Below are 18,516 nucleotides of genomic sequence, written 5' to 3'. Positions count from 1 at the left end.
AAGGGAGAAAAAAGACCAAAAAAAAGGAAAAAAAAAAAAAAAAACCAAAAAACTCATAAAAAGGGAGAAAAAAGACAAAAAAAAAGAAAAAAAAAAAAAAAAAACCAAAGAACTCATGAAAAGGTAGTAAAAGTAGACTAATAATTATGGAAGAAACTGAAGAATATAGTAATTATTTCTTTAAAAAGTACAGAGCTTATATGATTTCCATAAACACGTTTTTTCAAATTTTCAAGTAGCAATTAATTTTTATGCTATTTCACAAGCATAAAGAATAAAAAAAGATTCCTAGATATTTTTTAAAAGTTATTATAAAAACCTAAAGTGCCAAAACACAATTTCACTTATAAAACAAGTCATCTTTGACATTATCAGCACACATAGATGGTCAGTTGAAATGTAGAATTATAAAAACAATTAGATACACATCCCTCGAACATTTAATAAAACAAATACATTAATTTACTAATCCTTTTTATGAAGAGCCAAGGACTTTTCTTTGACTTTTGTTCTGCTTCTATTTCATATTTCTTGTCTAACCTACACCCACAGAACACTGTTTATAATCTTATTATTATTTTCTTAGAACAAGATTTAAAAGATACTTAGGTAATAATCTGAAAGCAGTCTTAAGATGTTTTTAATCTTCGCTTTCTTTTTCAGTTGTTTCACTCACACAGAAGAGCAATTTTAAAAGTAACTTGCCTTTATCAAGGCTTTCCAAGGCATACAATTTATATTTTAGAGAAATAACTATTTTTTTACTCATCTTTTTATCAGCAATGGTTGATTATGTTATGTAATCACAATAAGATGTACAACGGGGATAACCAGGTTTGGTAATTGACCCTTGGTAAGCATGCGATTCGAGCCAAGTGCTTGGGAATTCTGAAAAAGAGCCTCCTAGTCAAGAGTATTCAGTCTACTTGACAAAGAGAATCCTGAGAGTCAGTTAACTTGACATTGGTTAAGAGAGCTTTACTGTACTATGATGTCAAAATCTAAATAAAATATCAGGAAACCAAATTCTGCATGACATATACCCAAAGACCAAGTATGTTTTATTCCTGAAATATAAGAACAGTTGAGTATTAGGAAAGATAATTTATAATACCAATATATCAAAGGAGAAAAAAAACCAGTATTTTTTTTTTAAAGATTTGGAAAAAGTGAGACAAACTGAAAAATTATTCCTGAATTTTTAAAAAGAGAGCCTTTAAATAGCAAGAAAAATACACTTCTTTAACACGATAAAGAGAATCTAATCTGTTTCAAACCAATAACTTATTTCTTAATTTAAAACACTAGAGGCATTCTCAGGATTTCCATTATCGTGTATTCACTGATGCATTCCAAGAATCTATTTCTTGCCCAAATGATTTTGAGCTCTGGACAATCTCTCCACTTGGGTTTCTCAAAGTCCACTGCTTGGTATACAATAAGAAACAATTTGGTGACTGAAAGAATAAATTTCCACTTAAGCCAAGAAAACAATAAGCATCACTAAGAATGCAAGCATCACTAATAACAAATGTCACATTGCATAAGAGTGCTAGCCAATGTAATTAAACCAGATAAAAGATAAGGAAAAGCCAGGGGCAGGATTACCATTATTTACGAATGATATGATTTCACTGTTGGTAGTACTAAGAAAACCATAAGGGATACTCTGAATATAATAAACAGAGTTCCACCTTTGGTAATGGTGAAGTAGCTTCTATCAGACCTATTCTTCTACAGATAACAACTATAAACATCAGATCTGAGGACTGGACAAAATATAAATCACAACAATCTGAGGACTCTAGGGAGGAATGAAAAGCAGGAAGAAATTGGGAAGGAGTTGACAGTTGGCAAAATGAAAAGCACCCTATGAGTCTGTTTCTACAAGTTTTTGCCTGTGGGCAGAACTCATTTGTGGTTTTATTTATTTATTTATTTATTTATTTTTTGGTGGCTGCCTGGTAGGGGATGTGAATCCTTGACCCTGGTGTTATAACACCACGCTCTAACCAGCTAAGCTAACCAGCCAGCCCAGCAGACCATGTTGCACACCAGGAGAGAAACCTGAAATTATTCTAGCTTAAAGAATCTGAGATTAGGGCCGGCCCAGCGGCGCACTGGATAGTGCGCCACTTGGGAAGTGTGGCGGTGCTCCCGCCGAGGGTTCGGATCCCACATACAGACCGGTTCCCGCTCACTGGCTGAGCGAGGGGTGGGCGCAGCACTGGGGGTTGCGATTCTGTTGCTGGTCCCGGTCCGGTAGGGGGGCGACACTGGGGGTTGCGGTCCATTGCGGGGCAAAAAAAAAAAAAAAAAAAAGAATCTGAGATTAGACTGAACCTGAGATTAAATTCAGGGTGACCAGAGCACCTGAAGTACAAAGAAAAAAAGATGAATTTGTTCATTTAAAATATATATGGCTGTTTAAAGCAAAAATTATAACATCATATTATGAAATTTATGTTGTACATAATATTATAACTATAGCATAAAGGATGGGGCAATGAGCCCATATACAGTTGCAAGATTCTTACATTATATGTGAAGTGATACCACATTAGTTCTAAGTAGACTGTAAAAAAGGACTTTAAAAAGATAAGAACATAGTAGTCCAGAGAGCAAGCACTTTTTTTAATGCAAAGAGGAATAGCTAAAGGTCCAAGAGATGACTAAAATCAAATTCTAAAATTTTTCAACTCAAAAGACAGCAGGGAAGGAGAAACAGAGAAATAAAAAACAGAAGAGAAAAACAAAAAACCCCCCTCAAAACAAAGCAGTAAAACAGAAGACCTAAATCCAACCAGAGCAATAATTACATTAAATGAAAATGGACTAAGAGTCCAATGAAAAGGTAGAGTATTAGAACCAATCAAAAAAGGAAGATTCCATTCTATATGCTATCTGTAAGACCTACAAACAGCAAAAGAAGCTGAAGTGCTATATTAATATCAGATAAAAAGAGTAGTAAGAAAGGTAAAGGAGAGAAAAGTCATGAGAAAAAAGTCAAAAAGACATAATCATAAATGTTTATGAGCCTAATAATATCAGAACTTCAAAATACATTAAGCAAAATAAAAGCATTAAGGAGGAGCAACACATAAATTCATATTCATAAACAGAAATTTTAACATCCCATTCTCACCAACTTATAGAACTAATCTTTATTAATAAAAATTAGTAAACACACTGACAATCGAAATAACATCACCAACTTTAACTTACTTAACATTTATAGACCACCACACTGAACAATTGCAGAGTACACTTTTTCTAAGATAGACCAAATACTAGGCCATTAAACAAGTTATCAACAAATTTCAAAAGACTGAAATCTTAACTAGTGGAATTAAAGTGGAAATAATTACTTATAAGAGATACAGAAATATCTCAAAAATTTGGAAATTAAACTATATTTTTCTCAATAACAGATGAGTCAAAGGAAAATGGGAAAATAATACACAATATACAAATTTTGGGGCTCAACAGAAAAAATAGCAGAAAAGAAATAAATGACAAATCACTAAAAGAAATACTAATGTCCAGTAAATATGAAAATATACTAGAACTCACTTGTAATTAAGAAATACAGAATTTTAATTAAAAGATTATTCTTTGAGCTTGTAATTTCACTGCGAAGAATCTGTCCTAAATAAATCAATAGGTGCACAACAATATGTACCAAGGATGTTAATCACAGCATTATTTATAGTATTAAAGAGAAAAAATGGTGTAAATAATCAACAATAGAAACAGCATGTTTATAAAACTGTTAACTTCTCTGTGTCCTGCTGGATATTCTTTCACACAGATAATATATTACTTTTAGAACCATATAAAAATCATTGGAGCCATTTTTACTTTGAAAATAAAAACTACAAAAAAAGTTAAAAAAAAAATTTCCCTCTAGTAATTTGTTTTACTATTTTTTTGAATATTGTCAGAAAATATTTCTTTAAGCCTAACTCAGGAAAATAATTCTTTTTGTTACATCATTTTCTATAATTTGTCTGACAGCATACTACATCTAGAACGCATTCCCTGTACAGGTTCTCAAATTTTCTCACTGCTGTCATTCAAAATGTTAGTAATGGAGTATGGTATAAAAATCATTCTTTTGAATCACACCATCTTGAGTTGAAATTCCAGGATAATTATATCTACTTTGGCTCTAATTCTTTCAACTCTCTGTGTTTGTAAAGCATTTAGTATAGGATCTGCAACACAGAAGGAATTCAATAATAATAGCATTAAGTACTATTACCTCTTAAAAATTTATCTTTGGAATAAAGTAATAACAAATTAATTCAACAGTAAGTATCATATCCCAAATTTACTTTAGCTAAGCACATCATATTTTTTTATACATTAAAAGTGGTAACCATAACAACTGCTGAAAAATATTTGAAAAGTTATGTGAAGGAAGTATAGCAAAATTAAATCAACACTGTATAAAAATGTGCCACATAATATCAAAAGCGTGAGTCATAAAAAGTACAGTTGTCCCTCAGGAACCCCCTTGGATAGCAAAATCCGAGGATTCTCAAGTCCCTTATATAAAATGGCATAATATTTGAGGGCCGGCCTGTGGCTCACTCGGGAGAGTGTGGTGCTGATAACACCAAGGCCACAGGTTCAGATTCCTATATAGGGATGGCCAGTTAGCTCACTTGGGAGAGCGTGGTGCTGACAACACGAAGTCAAGGGTTAAGATCAAAAAAATAAAAAAATAAATAAATAAAAATAAAATGGAATAGTATTTGCATATAACCTATACACTTCATCCCATATACTTTAAATCCTCTCTAGACTGCTTATATTACCTAATACAATGCAAATGCCATGTACATAGTTGTTACACTGTATTTTAAATTTTGTATTATTTTTATTGTTGAATTGTTATTTTTTATTCTTTTTTTTCTCCCAAATATTTTTTGATCTGTGGTTGGCTGGATCACAGATGCAGAAGCTAAAATATGAGGGGCAGACTGCAAAAATAATTTTCTTAGGACACCATAATTATTTTTCAAAAATTTCCATTATGTTACTTTGTAATAAAGGAAAACAAGAACTACTACAATTTATATACACAGATTATTAAATATGCTAAATTTAGCCACATCTACTACAAATGTTTTTCAACACAATTTCTGCTTTGATTCTATAATATCGGTCATTTAGCAAATTATTTATTGAATGCCTTTTATGTGTCATCCACTATGTCAGGCAGTGGAGATATAATGGTAAGTAAAACCAGACACAATCCCTGTCTTCACGGAACTTACAGTGTAGTAAGGAGAAAGACATCTGAATCACCACTGTCAGAAGTGCCATAAATGAGACGTAGAGAATCCAAGTCAGGGAGAGGGGGAACCTTGGGAAATGGCATCAGGTGGACATCTAAAGGATGAGTGAGAGTTAAATAGGTGAAAGGGGGAGGGAAAGACAGATGGAACACAACATTTCAAAGGCTTTGTGGCAGGAAGAAAGGTGGCACCCTCGTGAAATTAAAAAGGTCAATGTGGCTGGAACATGGAGACCAGAGGGGAAGCACTGTGTGAAATAAGGCTGGAGAAAGTCAGGGGCTCAGCCACACATGACATTTTACAAACACTTCTATCTTCAATTTACGAGTGATAGGAAATCAATTAAAAATCAAGACTGGGGACAGGAAGGACAGGTTGTTATGATTAGATGTGAAAAGATTATACTAAGTAATGTATGGAAAAACAAACAAATTGGATAGGTCAAGAGTGGAAGGAAAGTAGATCAGACAGGAGGCTACTGTGTAGTATAATTTAGAGACGATGGCAGCTAGGGCTAGGTAGGGGGAGTGGAAATGAAGGGAAAAGATGAAGTTTAAGATTTGGGAGGTGAAACTGAGAATTCAGTGATGATAGGATATAGGGTGTGAGGGAAGAGAAATGTCAAAGTTGGTATCCCAGGTTTCTGCCTTGAAAATCCAGTTGGTTGGCTGGTGCTACCATCTATGGAGATAGGGAATACCAGAGAACCAGTACAAATAGAATATTTTAGTATGATTTTAGTTTTAGACATGATGAGTTAAACGGGCTGTCAAGACATTCTGGAGGGGGTTTCAAATAGGCAGTTATACATAAGTTATGCAGCTCAGAAGAGAGGTCTAGTTCAGAGGGAAACATGCATACTGCAAAACACTTGAGAGAAGAGAACATTTCCTAGCAAAAGAGTAGAATGAGAAGAGGAGATGTGGACTACCAGTGATTCCTTGCCCACAGAAGATGATGAGCCTCCAAAGGGGTTAAAAACAATGCTTCAATATAAATTTATTCTAAGCACAAGCAAATAAGCCTTGGTCTCAGATTCTGTGAATTTTTAAAATTTTCTCATTAAATAGCATTCAATTGCATAAGTTATTGTATTACTTTTGTATTCCTAACACAGTCCTCTTTAAAATTCAATGATTATTTAGCAAATACTGCCAAACATTTCTGCTTTCCACTAAATCTGTATCAACTTCATTACCTTGGGACTAAATTTGACAAAGGACACTATAAAACTCAAATCTATTTTTCCTGTGTAAAGCTGAATGAATGTTACCAAGAATATGATCTATAAATCTTCAAACTAGCTTGGTTTAACAGCTCTGAAACAAGATTCTGTCCTGGCTTTAAGAGCAACTATAATAAACTGTAGCTCTGTGCTCTATTTTACTAACCATTTATCTCTGTATATCTTATTTGATTAGCAATCATCACTGATATTACCTAAACAATACAGAAGAGATGCTCATTTGAAATCCTGCATTACCCTCTATTTTATGCCTTAACAGGGGAATGAAATACAGAACAAATGCTTTATAAGTTATCAAAAAGTTTTCAAAGAATAGACAAATGGCAAGTAGGAAAATTCAAAAAGATTCACTTTATTGAATTTGCTCAATTATTTATTATGTAAAATAAATAATTTAGGGAAATATCAATGGAGTAAAAATGGAGTCGATCATTTAATAATACTTGATAACACAATGTTTAAAAACACAGCGACTGTTCCTTTTCATTACATTGAAACTACTGGTTAAGTTAGTCTTAGATTCTAAAAGATACTGTAACTTATGAGTTATAATACATTATATTATCTAGCCGAATGTAGACACCTGTGGCAGAGATGGCTATGTGTACTCAAAAATGCTGTAGCACAGAACTGCTACTTGTGCCTAAATGTGTCCACATGACTGAATTCTGGCCAAAGGAACATGTACAGGAATGATGTATGCCACTTATAGGACTGGATGAAAAAACTTCCCACACTTAATTCCTCCATGCTCTTTTCCCTTCCTGACTGATTGGCTGGAATGGAGATAATTCCCAGGGCAACCTCAGAAGCTACTTTAACATGGCAAAGTCTCAGTCATTCAGGATACTTGACTGCAGAGCAGAGCTCCTGTCTCACCTAATCTAAATGGAAACGCTTTGGACTATTACATGATTAAGAAATGTTTACTGTGTTTGAACCTATGCATCTGTTTCAGCAGCCAGACTATCCTAACTAGTAAAACTATAATACCATGGCTTCCCACAGATGAATAGCTTCCATGTTTCTGCCAGCTCTACTTATATTTAAATGCATACTCTGTATTTAAAAGCTCAAGTAAAGGACAGGTTATATCTTCTGGTGCTATGAACTTTACCCTTAAGAAACACAATTTAAGATATTTTGTGTTTTTGTACAAGCTTTTATATTATGGCTGTTAAGCATTATTAATGGCTGAAAAAATACTTTATTTTTAAATTATATGATTTTTAAAAGCTATTCTGAATTTCTAAATTTGATTTTTTTTTTTTTTTTTTTTTTTTTTTTTTGTCTTTTGTCTTTTTGTTCCGTGTCCGGCAACGGATCGCAACCCTCAGTGTTGCCCCCGTACCGGACCAGGGACCGGCAACGGGATTGCAAACCTCGGTGTTGCTCCCACGCCTCGCTCAGCCAGTGAGCGGGAGCCGGTCTGTATGTGGGATCCGAACCCTCGGGCGGCAGGGCTGCCGCGCCTCCTAAGCGGCGCACTATCCAGTGCGCCACTGGGCCGGCCCCTAAATTTGATTTTTTAACAAAGTTCTAAGTTTTTTCCCATAGGATTTACTTTGTAATTTTATAAAGATGGCAATGGAGAAGTACAATTTTGTAACAAAAAGGTGGATTTTCAAAAAAAAAAAAAAAAAGGAAATAACATTTCAGGTATATTACCTATTCGTAACAATTTTCTAAGAGATTAATAAATATTAGGCATTTTGGAAACAAACAAACAAATCATTAAAAGCAGCCCTCAAGGAGCTCCCAGGTTAATATAGATAAAAAGCATATAAAGAGATTATAGGAATGGGAGGAGAGCATGATGGCTGACTACAAGACTCCACTCCTCCAAAGACAGACAAAACAATGACTATGCATTTACACTTGGGTGTAAATAACTAAAGGAGAGCACCTGAGTACATCAAAGGAGTAACAAAAATGCTAGTGAGCACAGAAAGTCGGGATAGCCACACAAAGAAGAGAAGAAAATTTCTGGCCTCCACCACCCCATCCCCCAGTCAGCAGTGACAGGGACCAAGGAGGAATTTCTGCCTGCAGGGGATAGGTAAGCCAGAGTTGTGCTACAAAAGCCTGCAATCCAAACTACAAGGGAGTTGAGCAGCGCTTGCAGGCCGTGAGCCCAGTGTGGGAAACTGCATTACTACAGGGAGGGAGTTCACACTGAACCTCCCCACTCCTGGGTCCAGGGCTGCCACAGCATATCACCATTTTGGGATTACAGCCAAAACCCTAGTTTTCCCAGGGGGCCAACAGCTCCTGCACCTCCACAGCCTCAAGCTGCCTCATCATGGCAGGTCTCAGGCACCCTGAGCACATATTGTGTCCTATACCCTGGGAACAAGCAGTCCAGTGCAGTGTGGAAGCCACCCTCAGGACAGAGGGAGTCAGTGTGCACACTTTCTAGAGCCAGAGAGCTGACCGCCATTGCTGGCAGCCCTGCTGTCTTTAGTGGAGTGCCCATGCACCTCTCACAGGGGCTCTGAGTCCTGCACAGCTCCAAAAAAATCTGCCCAGACCCATGTATCTAGCGGGAAACTGTGAAGAGCCTTGTCACCTATCTTGAGGGCACAGAGCTCCATCTGCAGCTCTAGTGAGCATGCCTACAGCTACCTACCCCAGCTAGAGAGCTGCAGAGACATATAGCAGTCAAATTGTCAAAAGTCAAAGACAGAATTCTACCTCTTTTTTTTTTTTTTTTTGTCTTTTTCCGTGTCCGGCAACGGATTGCAACCCTCAGTGTTGCTCCCGCGCCTCGCTCAGCCAGTGAGCGGGAACCGGTCTGTATGTGGGATCCGAACCCTCGGGCGGGAGCGCTGCCGCACTTCCCAAGCAGCGCACTTATCCAGTGCGCCACCGGGCCGGCCCCAAAGACAGAATTCTAAAGACAGCACAAGGAAAGTGATAAGGCACCTATAAGGGAATCCTCATTAGACTAACAGCAGACTTCTCAGCAGAAACTTTAAAGGCCAGGAGAGAGTGAAATGATATATTCAAAGTACCGAAAGAAAAAAACTGCCAGCCAAGAATACTGTACCTAGCAAAAGAAGGAATGAAGGAGAAATAGTGTCTTTCCCAGACAAACAAACACTGGGAATTCACCACCACAAGACCAGCCTTACAAGAAATTCTTAAGGGAGTCCTACATCTGAAGGCAAAAGAACAATAATTACCATCATAATAACAAGTGAAAAAATAGAACTCTCATCTAGAACAGATATGCCAGTAAGAAATTATTTATTATCGATACAAAAAACCACCAAACAGCAAACAAACAACAAAAGAGAAAGGAACTAAAGATACAGAAAACAACCATAAAAAATTAATGAAATGTCAGGCATAAGGCAATACCTCTCATTAACAACCTTGAATGTAATTCCTCATTTAAAAGATATAGACTGGCTGAATGGATTGAAAAACTAGATCCAACTATATGCTGCCTACAAGAAACTCACTTCACCTATAAAGACATGCACAGACTAATAGCAAATAAATGTAAAAAGATATTCCACACAAAGGAAAACAGGAAATGAGAAGGAGTAGCTATACCTATATCAGATAAAGTAGACTTGAAACCAAAAACTATAAAAAGGGACAAAGGAAGGAAGGACATTATATAATGCTAAAGGGATCAATTCAGCAAGAGGATACAACAATTGTAAATATATATGGACTCAACATTGGAGTACTCAGACATATAGAGCAAATATTATTGGATCTAAGGGAGAGATAGACCCCAGTACAATAGTTGGGGACTATTACACTCCTCTCTCAGCATTGGACAGATTGTCTAGGCAACAAATCAACAGGGAAACACAGGATTTAAACTATACTTCAGACCAACTGGACCTGGCAGATATCTACAGAACATTTTATGCAACAACTACAGAATATACATTCTTCTCATCAGCAGATGGATCATTCTCCAGGACAGACATGTTAGGCCACAAATCAAGTCTCAACAAATTTAAAAAAAACTGAAATCATGTCAAGTATCTTTTCAGACTACAACAGAATAAAACTAGAAATCAAGAACAAGTGATACTTTGAAAACTGTACAAATATATGGAAATTAAACAAGATGCTCTGGAATGACCAATGGGTCAAAGAAGAAATTAAGCAAGAAATCAAAACATTTCTGATGTTTGACAAAGGTGCTGAGAACATACACTAGGGAAAGGACAGTCTCTTCAATAAATGGTGCTGGGAAAACTGGACATCCACGTGTAGAAGAATGAACCTTGACCCCATCTCTCACCATTTCACAAAATCAATACAAAATGTATTAAAGACATACATGTAAGATGCAAAACTATAAGATTTCTAGAAGAAAACACAGGAGAAACACTTCAGGTCATAGGACTGGGCTAAGATTTAATGAATAAGACCTCAAAAGCACAGGCAACACAAGCAAAAATAAACAAATGGGATTTTATCAAACTAAAAAGCTTTTGCATAGCAAAGGAAACAATACAGCAAAGACATAATCTGCAGAATGGGAGAAAATATTTGCAAATTATGCATCTTATAAGGGACTAATATCCAGAATAAGAAGGAACTCAATTAACTCAATAGCAAAAAAACAAAAAATTCGAGTAAAAGATAAGCAAAGAGGTGAACAGACATTTCTCAAAAGAAGACATATAAATGTCCAACAGGTATATGAAAAATGCTCAACATCATTAATCATCAGAGAAATGCAAATCAAAAGCACATCGAGATTTCAACTCACCCCAGTTAGATTTGGCTACTATGTAAAAGACAAAAAATAACAAATGCTGGCGAGGATGCAAAGAAAAGGGAACTCATATATTGTTGGTGGATTATAAATTAGTACAGCCATTATGGTAAACAGTATGGAGGTTTCTCAAACAACTACAGACAGAACTACCATACTCAGCAATCCCACTACTGGGTATATATTCAAAGGAAAGGAAATCAACATGTCAAAGACATTCCTGGACTCCCATGTTTATCACAGGTGTATGCACAATAGCCGAGATTTATAACCAACCTAAATGTCCATTGATATATGATTGGGTAAGGAAAATATATACACACACACACACAATGGGATACTACTCAGCCATAAAAAAGAATGAAATTCTGCCACTCGCAGCAGCAAGTGAATGAGCTTAGAGAAAATTATGTTACATGAAATAACCTGGGCACAGAAAGAGAAATAGAAAAGTTGAACTTTTAAAAGTAGAGAGGAGAACTGTGGTACTAGATGAGGGAAAGGGGAACAGGGAGGGGAGATAATAAGAGGTTGGTTGATGGGCACAAAATTACAGCTAGATAGGAAAAATAAGTACTATTGGTATATAGTAGTAGTGCCAGGAATCTATAATAAACGATCATTTATTGTATGTTATCAAATGGCTAAAAGAGGAGCTTAAATGTTCTCTTCACAAAGAAACAATAAATTTTTGTGATAACAAATTTGCTAGCCATCCTAATTTGATCGCTACACATTGTATACATGTATTGAAATATAACTCTGTACCCCATAAATATGTACAATCAATACATTTCAACTAAATTAAAAATACTAATAAATATTTTAAAAAGAGATAACAATACTGATTTCTAAATGTATGACATAGATGCATGGGATATAATGGGAATAGACAGGAAAGGTCTCAATGGAGACATGAGAAGACATACTTAGAAAAGATTTCCTAGAAGAGGTGATTTCTAAGGATAAGTTGGAATGGGCAAGGTAAAGAAATGAGGAGAGTGACAGCCCAGTTAAAAAAGCCTGTGTCATAAAGTCTACCAAAAAATTTGTATGGTTTCTAGTCTGGGGAGAGCCAGGAAAGGGTTTTCATCAGGGGAATGACATGTTTAAATCTGCATTTTAAAAGAACACTATAATGGCAACATAAAAAATTAATTGGGTGAAAGAGGAATGGCAAAACTGGAGACTAGGACTCAGGGTGCTACAATTCAGATGAAAAATAATGTGAGCCTGAATTTAAGTCAGTGGCAGCATTAATGGAAAGAGCTAGTGAGGGTGGCAGGGAGGCTGAGAGATAGGAAGAGAAATGATGGCACTATGGACAGACATAATAGAGATGGAAGAGTAAAGTATGACTTCCAAGTTTCTGGCTAGGGTAAATACGCAAACGTTGGTGCCCACTAATCAAGACAGTGGGAGAAATGATGAGTTCAGCTGTGGAGATTCTTTGACTGAAAAGAAAATGATAAATAAGCACTTAGACATACAGTCTAGAATACTTGATTAAAGTCAGGTGGTAGATATAGTCTTCATTGTTTAGGTGGTTTTTAAAACCATGGGTTTCATTAGGTAAATGTGCATAGCAACACCTCTCAGAGTGATCCACTTGGTAGCCTTGTTTACAGGACGTATTTTTATTCCTCACTCTACACGTAATGACTTAGACTCTCTGGGGTTAGTCCTAGGAATCTATGTTTAGTTTCCCAGACAATTACACTGAAATTTAAGAGCCACTGGTATGCAAAGTAGGAAAAAAACACCAATCGTAGAATCATGGAAAACATTAACATTGAAGACAGTGATTCTGGAATGTTATATACCAACTTATCAGCAGTGGTGATCAACAAGATAGAATATGGAGTTTTATGTTTTCTTCTGATCAAAAAATATTACATAAAATTTTGGAAGTTGACATTCTATTTTAATATAGATGATAAAGATTTATAATTAAAATAGACAGCTACAGCCTCCAAACAACTGGAATAAAATAGCCATTTACCTTTTTTTAAAAATGTATTTAAAATTTTTCTTTAATTCAACATTTACATTTCTTTCTCTTTTTCAAGATATTTTTAAACCAGAAAATACTATCCTTGGAAACCCACCAAAATGTTAAATATTGAGTGTGCAATGAGAGGGTCCAACCTAGCATATGACAACACCAAGAATAGCTGTGTTAAGAATCACATAGAACTTACAATAACCTGAGTCACTAGGAAAATTTTTCTAAGTAAATTGGTTATATCTTAAAAAACAAAAAGACAACCCTTAAAAGTGATGGTACATTCTTGAGTTGACTTTTAACTTTGCTTTGTGCATTTCATGGTGAAAACAGCTTTTACATAAGATAAATACAGTTGACAATACTAATAACACAATCATTAGATATTTACTAGAACTACTACAATTTTATACTTGAATGACTTCAGTAAAAATTAGTAACGAAACCAGGACTAAGACTATGGATTCCAATGCCCAACTCCACTCAAATCAGACACATTTCTAAAACGAGACAATGTGTAAGTTGATTTAGTAGCTTCATTTTTAAAAAGAAATTTTCAATTTCTCCTCTTTGATTTATAGCCAGTTTGTACTTCAAAATACAAAACGTTATGAGGATGCAAAGTACTGCAGTAACCACTGCACAAAAAACAACTTGGGCTTGTTAACAAACCATTTTGCTTTATATTAAAATACAAAAATAGCCATCTTTTAACTGTGAAAACTTTCAAAAGGTACCCATGTTATCAGAAGCATAAGACATTTCTTTCATTACCATGAGCTCGAAGTAAAGCTTCAGCAGTAAACAGAGGAGCCTGAAGCATGTCTGCAGTTTCCACAATAAGCATATCTTTCAATCTACGAAGATCCTGAGGCCTTAATCCTTCATATGGCTTTGAAAAGAAGAAAAACAAAGTTAAATTGGCCATTATATTCTTAGGAAGTATCAGAATACCTATAAACAAGTATATGGTTATCATTTATTTAACTTCACAGTTTCAATTTGGGTTACCTAGGTTCAAAAAGCTTTCTTATGCTCTACTATCATAGTTTTCAAACTACCCTTTCACAAGTTTCTTTTAATCTGGAAAGCAGATGCTGAGGCTCATGAACTTTATCATTCTAAAAATAAAAGTATCATAGTATAATGGCAGGACAACCTTACCTTACAGTTTTGAAAATATGGATAATATAGAGAAGTATTAGAAATAAAAACCTAAAATCCCAACACTGAGCAATAATCATTAATAAAGTTCCTGTGTATTTAAATTCAGTCTGTTCTACTTGCAAATCAATTATGTGTGAATATATGATGGTACTTCAAAAATATTGTGGAAAAATGGAATTAAAAGATAACATGAATCCTTCCATGAACTTTTCAAAGTAGTCTTGTATGTGTGTTCATTTAGGCACAGTTTTAGTCATTAAACCAATGAACATTTACACTTACTAGAAAGTTATGAATCTGCTTAGTGTTTCATTAAATGGATCAGGACAGGAGCAAAAATAGGTCTTCCAGGGACTACACAGGAGACCTCACCTGAAGTGCTGGGTGAGAAATCTTGGGGACCAGTTATAGAAGGGCCTATGTACACAGAGGAGATTAGGAAGGAGGTTTGGGAAGGCAACCTGACTTGTCCCCAAAAAAGTTTGAACTGGCAGGTTTAGGAAGAACCCAGTTGAAGATGAGGAATCAGGGCCATGGTGTCAGCCCAGCCTATTTCTCTTACCTGCCCTGGGGTAAAATCATCTGTGCTGCAGACTACTTCATTCCTTTGGTTGTGTATTTTATATCTTTTCTCTGTTTCTTAATAAAGTTCTTTTTTTTTTTTCCTTTTTGTCTTTTTTCATGACCGGCAACGGATCGCAACCCTGTGTCGCGCCCGTACCGGACCGGGACCGGCAACGGAATCGCAACCCTCAGTGTTGCGCCCTCACCTCGCTCAGCCAGTGAGCGGCCAGTCTGTATGTGGGATCCGAACCCTCGGCGGGAGCGCCGCTGCACTCCCAAGTGGCGCACTGTAGCAGTGCGCCACCGGGCCGGCCCATTAATAAAGTTCTTTTGAAAAAATTTTTTAAAAAAGTTATCAGTGAACCTGCAGCACTCCTTTTTTGTTTTCCAAAATATTTCTTGGATATTCCTGTCTATTTTTTGAGTGAACTGTAGACTTACTCTATCAAATTCCAACCATAATTTATTTGGAATTGCTAGTGACATTATATGATTCCTATTAATTAATTTGGAGAGAAATGATTATACCATACTATTCAGACTTCTTACTCATAAATGCTCTCTCTGTTCATTCAAGAGTTCTTTGATGTCCCTTTGTTTTCTCACTCTAGGTACTATATCATCTCAGGTTTTTTATTCCTTTATTTATATATTTATTATTTATACTTATACTTACTATATATTTACCCTTTTTATATATTTTTTGCTTTTAACAGAAAATATATAAAAAATAAAAATCACAAGTGTCTCACTATTTTAAATCAATTATTGATAACATTTTTCCCATAATTGTTTTAAGTCCTTTTTGAAAAAAAAGAAGCAAAACTCGATAAAGCTAAAATAACCGGTAACATGTTCTCCCCATTCCATTTCCTTAATCTCCCCCATCCTTGCCTATGGCAATCACTATCATGAATTTGATTTATAGCTGTTATAATATTATGGTATAACATCATATATGAGATTACTTCAAAAAGTTCATAGGAAAACTGAATTAAAAGATAATAACAAATCTTTCCATGAACTTTTTGAAGACCCCGTGTACATCTTTAGGCAATTTGCTTTCCTGTAGTTTTAGTCAATATTACATTTTTATCATTCAAATACTAGAACATGTATCTATTTCATTCTTTTTTTTGTCTTTTTTGTGACCGCTAAGGGGATTGCAACCCTTGGTGTGGTTTTGCCCGCACCGCGCTCAGCCAGTGAGCACACCGGCCATTCCTATATAGGATCCGAACCCACGGCAGGAACGACGCTGTACTCCCAGCGCTGCACCCTCCCGAGTGCACCATGGGGCCGGCCCCTATTTCATTCTTTTAAACAGAAGTAACTAGTTTATTGCAGTAAGCATTGAACTAATGGTCATAGCTTTAAAGTCGTAGAAATTACCACATACTTAGAAAAACAACCACTGAGGATGGCCTCTGGCGGCATCTACCACAGTTTTCAGAAAGCCCTCGGCAGTTAACAAACCTCACCCATTGCAGCTGATTTATAGGTATTTTAGAATTAGATTTTATTTCTTGCCCTGTTTTTAGTATTATGGCAACTCTTTCATTAGTTCTAACTTAACCCCATATGACTAGGACTAATCACCAGGGTTAATTTCTCAGTTGACACAATTAGTTTTCTGTTCCTTAGACATCTTCTGGCAGTGATGCATATAAGAGCAATAAGTATGATAATGATAGAAAGGACTGACAGACTTGATCACATAAAAATCTGCCACAATTTCAGCACAAAAAGTGTATTTACCTTTAACATATATAACAAAAACAAACATCCTTAGAGAGAAAAACTTTTTACCTAGCAAATTGGCCAAGGTTAAAAAAAAAAAAAGACAATACTCAAATGTTGGTAAAGCTGTGGTGAGATGGCCCTCAGATACCCTATAGGTGAAAATAAAAATCAGTATATCATTTAACAATCTAATCATGTATCATGGGCTTTTAAAACATTCATCTTCTGACCCAGTAATTTTACTTGTCCTAAGATATAATCACATATATATGTCTATTCTTTTTTTTTTTTTTTTTTTTTTTGTCTTTTTCCGTGTCCGGCAACGGATCGCAACCCTCAGTGTTGCCCCCGTACCGGACCAGGGACCCCCCACGGGATTGCAACCCTTGGCGTCGCTCCCGCGCCTCGCTCAGCCAGTGAGCGGGAACTGGTCTGTATGTGGGATCCGAACCCTCGGGCGGGAGCGCTGCCGCGCCTCCCAAGCGGCGCACTATCCAGTGTGCCACCGGGCCGGCCCCTATATATGTCTATTCTAAGATATAATCACAAATGTGAACAAAATTATTTGCAATGTTAGATACAAAAATGAAAAAACGCAAATAACCCAAATATACATTAAGAGTTATATGACATACGCACGTTAGAATACTAATCTAAGCAGTCATTCAAAATGATTTTCATGATGAGTTTGTAAAAAACACGAGTGTTAAGGGAAAAAAAAATCATGTTGGATATAAAATATATAATATCATCACAATGATATAAAAATATGCAAGGAGAAAAATGGAAGACAATTCAGCAAAATATTATAATTATTTTTAAATGGTAGAATAATGAATATTTAAAATTTTCATTCTGCTTCTTTTTTATGAAGAGCATGTTTTACAGGAAAAAAAATTAAAGAATAAAAGAAAAATCACTGGGGATGTTAAAGGGCTACCAACTGTAGCAGTGTACACAATCTGTTGTGCTATTCCTTTTAAAAAATGACGGAAGACTTATGTTAAATACATTTCATATTACATGGCATTTATAGTCTACTTCACCTACGTAAATATTCGACTAGCTATATTGCCATGAATCTCTAGATACAGGTATATCCCGTGAACTTAACTAGAAAAAGAAATAGAAATTTAACCCAAACTATTCTATATAGGGATACCATTAAATAAAAAAGAAAGACTACAATTTAATCCAAATTATCCTAGAAAAAGCCCCAAACCATCACGTACATATCCTAGAAAAAGCCCCAAACCATCACGTACAGTTTGCTTTTAAGCTAATTTATAAAACATACTTTTGCCTGCAAAAACCTAGTAAATGCTTTAATGGTTAAACTTGTAGTACTCATTCTAGTATAGAAGTTATACACTATGCATATCACTGCTTCTAGAAAATGTGTTCCAAGTCCATACTTGGGATTCCAGGTACCTCTTTGTTGTAGCAATGAGAGTGAATATTTCTTGATATTCTTAAAGGCAGCAATTGTATATTTTCTAGTCTTATTTCCTAAATGTTCTTTTTTCAGATTAGCTATCATTCTATCTCATTTATGTTGAATCAAATATGTAGAGAGAAAATGATAACTAACTAATGGGGAAAAATTAGTTTTCCTTGCAATTCTGGCATAATATATTGAAAATTTTGATTTTAGACATTTTTTTTTTTTGTCTTTTTTCGTGTCCGGCAATGGATCGCAACCCTCAGTGTCATGCCCGTACCGGACCGGGACCGG

The 18,516-nt window shown here is 35.6% G+C and overlaps 1 protein-coding gene across 2 annotated transcripts in view; it reads right to left on the bottom strand.

The window, feature by feature from the left end:
* Positions 1-18,516, bottom strand: part of ANKIB1 (ankyrin repeat and IBR domain containing 1) — a 139,158-nt gene that overhangs the window by 61,782 nt on the left and 58,860 nt on the right. For both annotated transcript variants that reach the window (XM_008572215.1, XM_008572223.1), the window contains exon 5: positions 14,082-14,199. In XM_008572215.1, the coding sequence (XP_008570437.1) occupies positions 14,082-14,199 (118 nt within the window). The remainder of the gene's footprint in view (positions 1-14,081; positions 14,200-18,516) is intronic.

This window comes from Galeopterus variegatus, unplaced genomic scaffold, assembly GCF_000696425.1.
Source record: "Galeopterus variegatus unplaced genomic scaffold, G_variegatus-3.0.2 Scaffold46, whole genome shotgun sequence".
Taxonomy (NCBI): Eukaryota; Metazoa; Chordata; class Mammalia; order Dermoptera; family Cynocephalidae; genus Galeopterus; species Galeopterus variegatus.
Note: the sequence above shows the minus strand (reverse complement) of the source record. Positions and strands in the feature narration are given on the sequence as shown.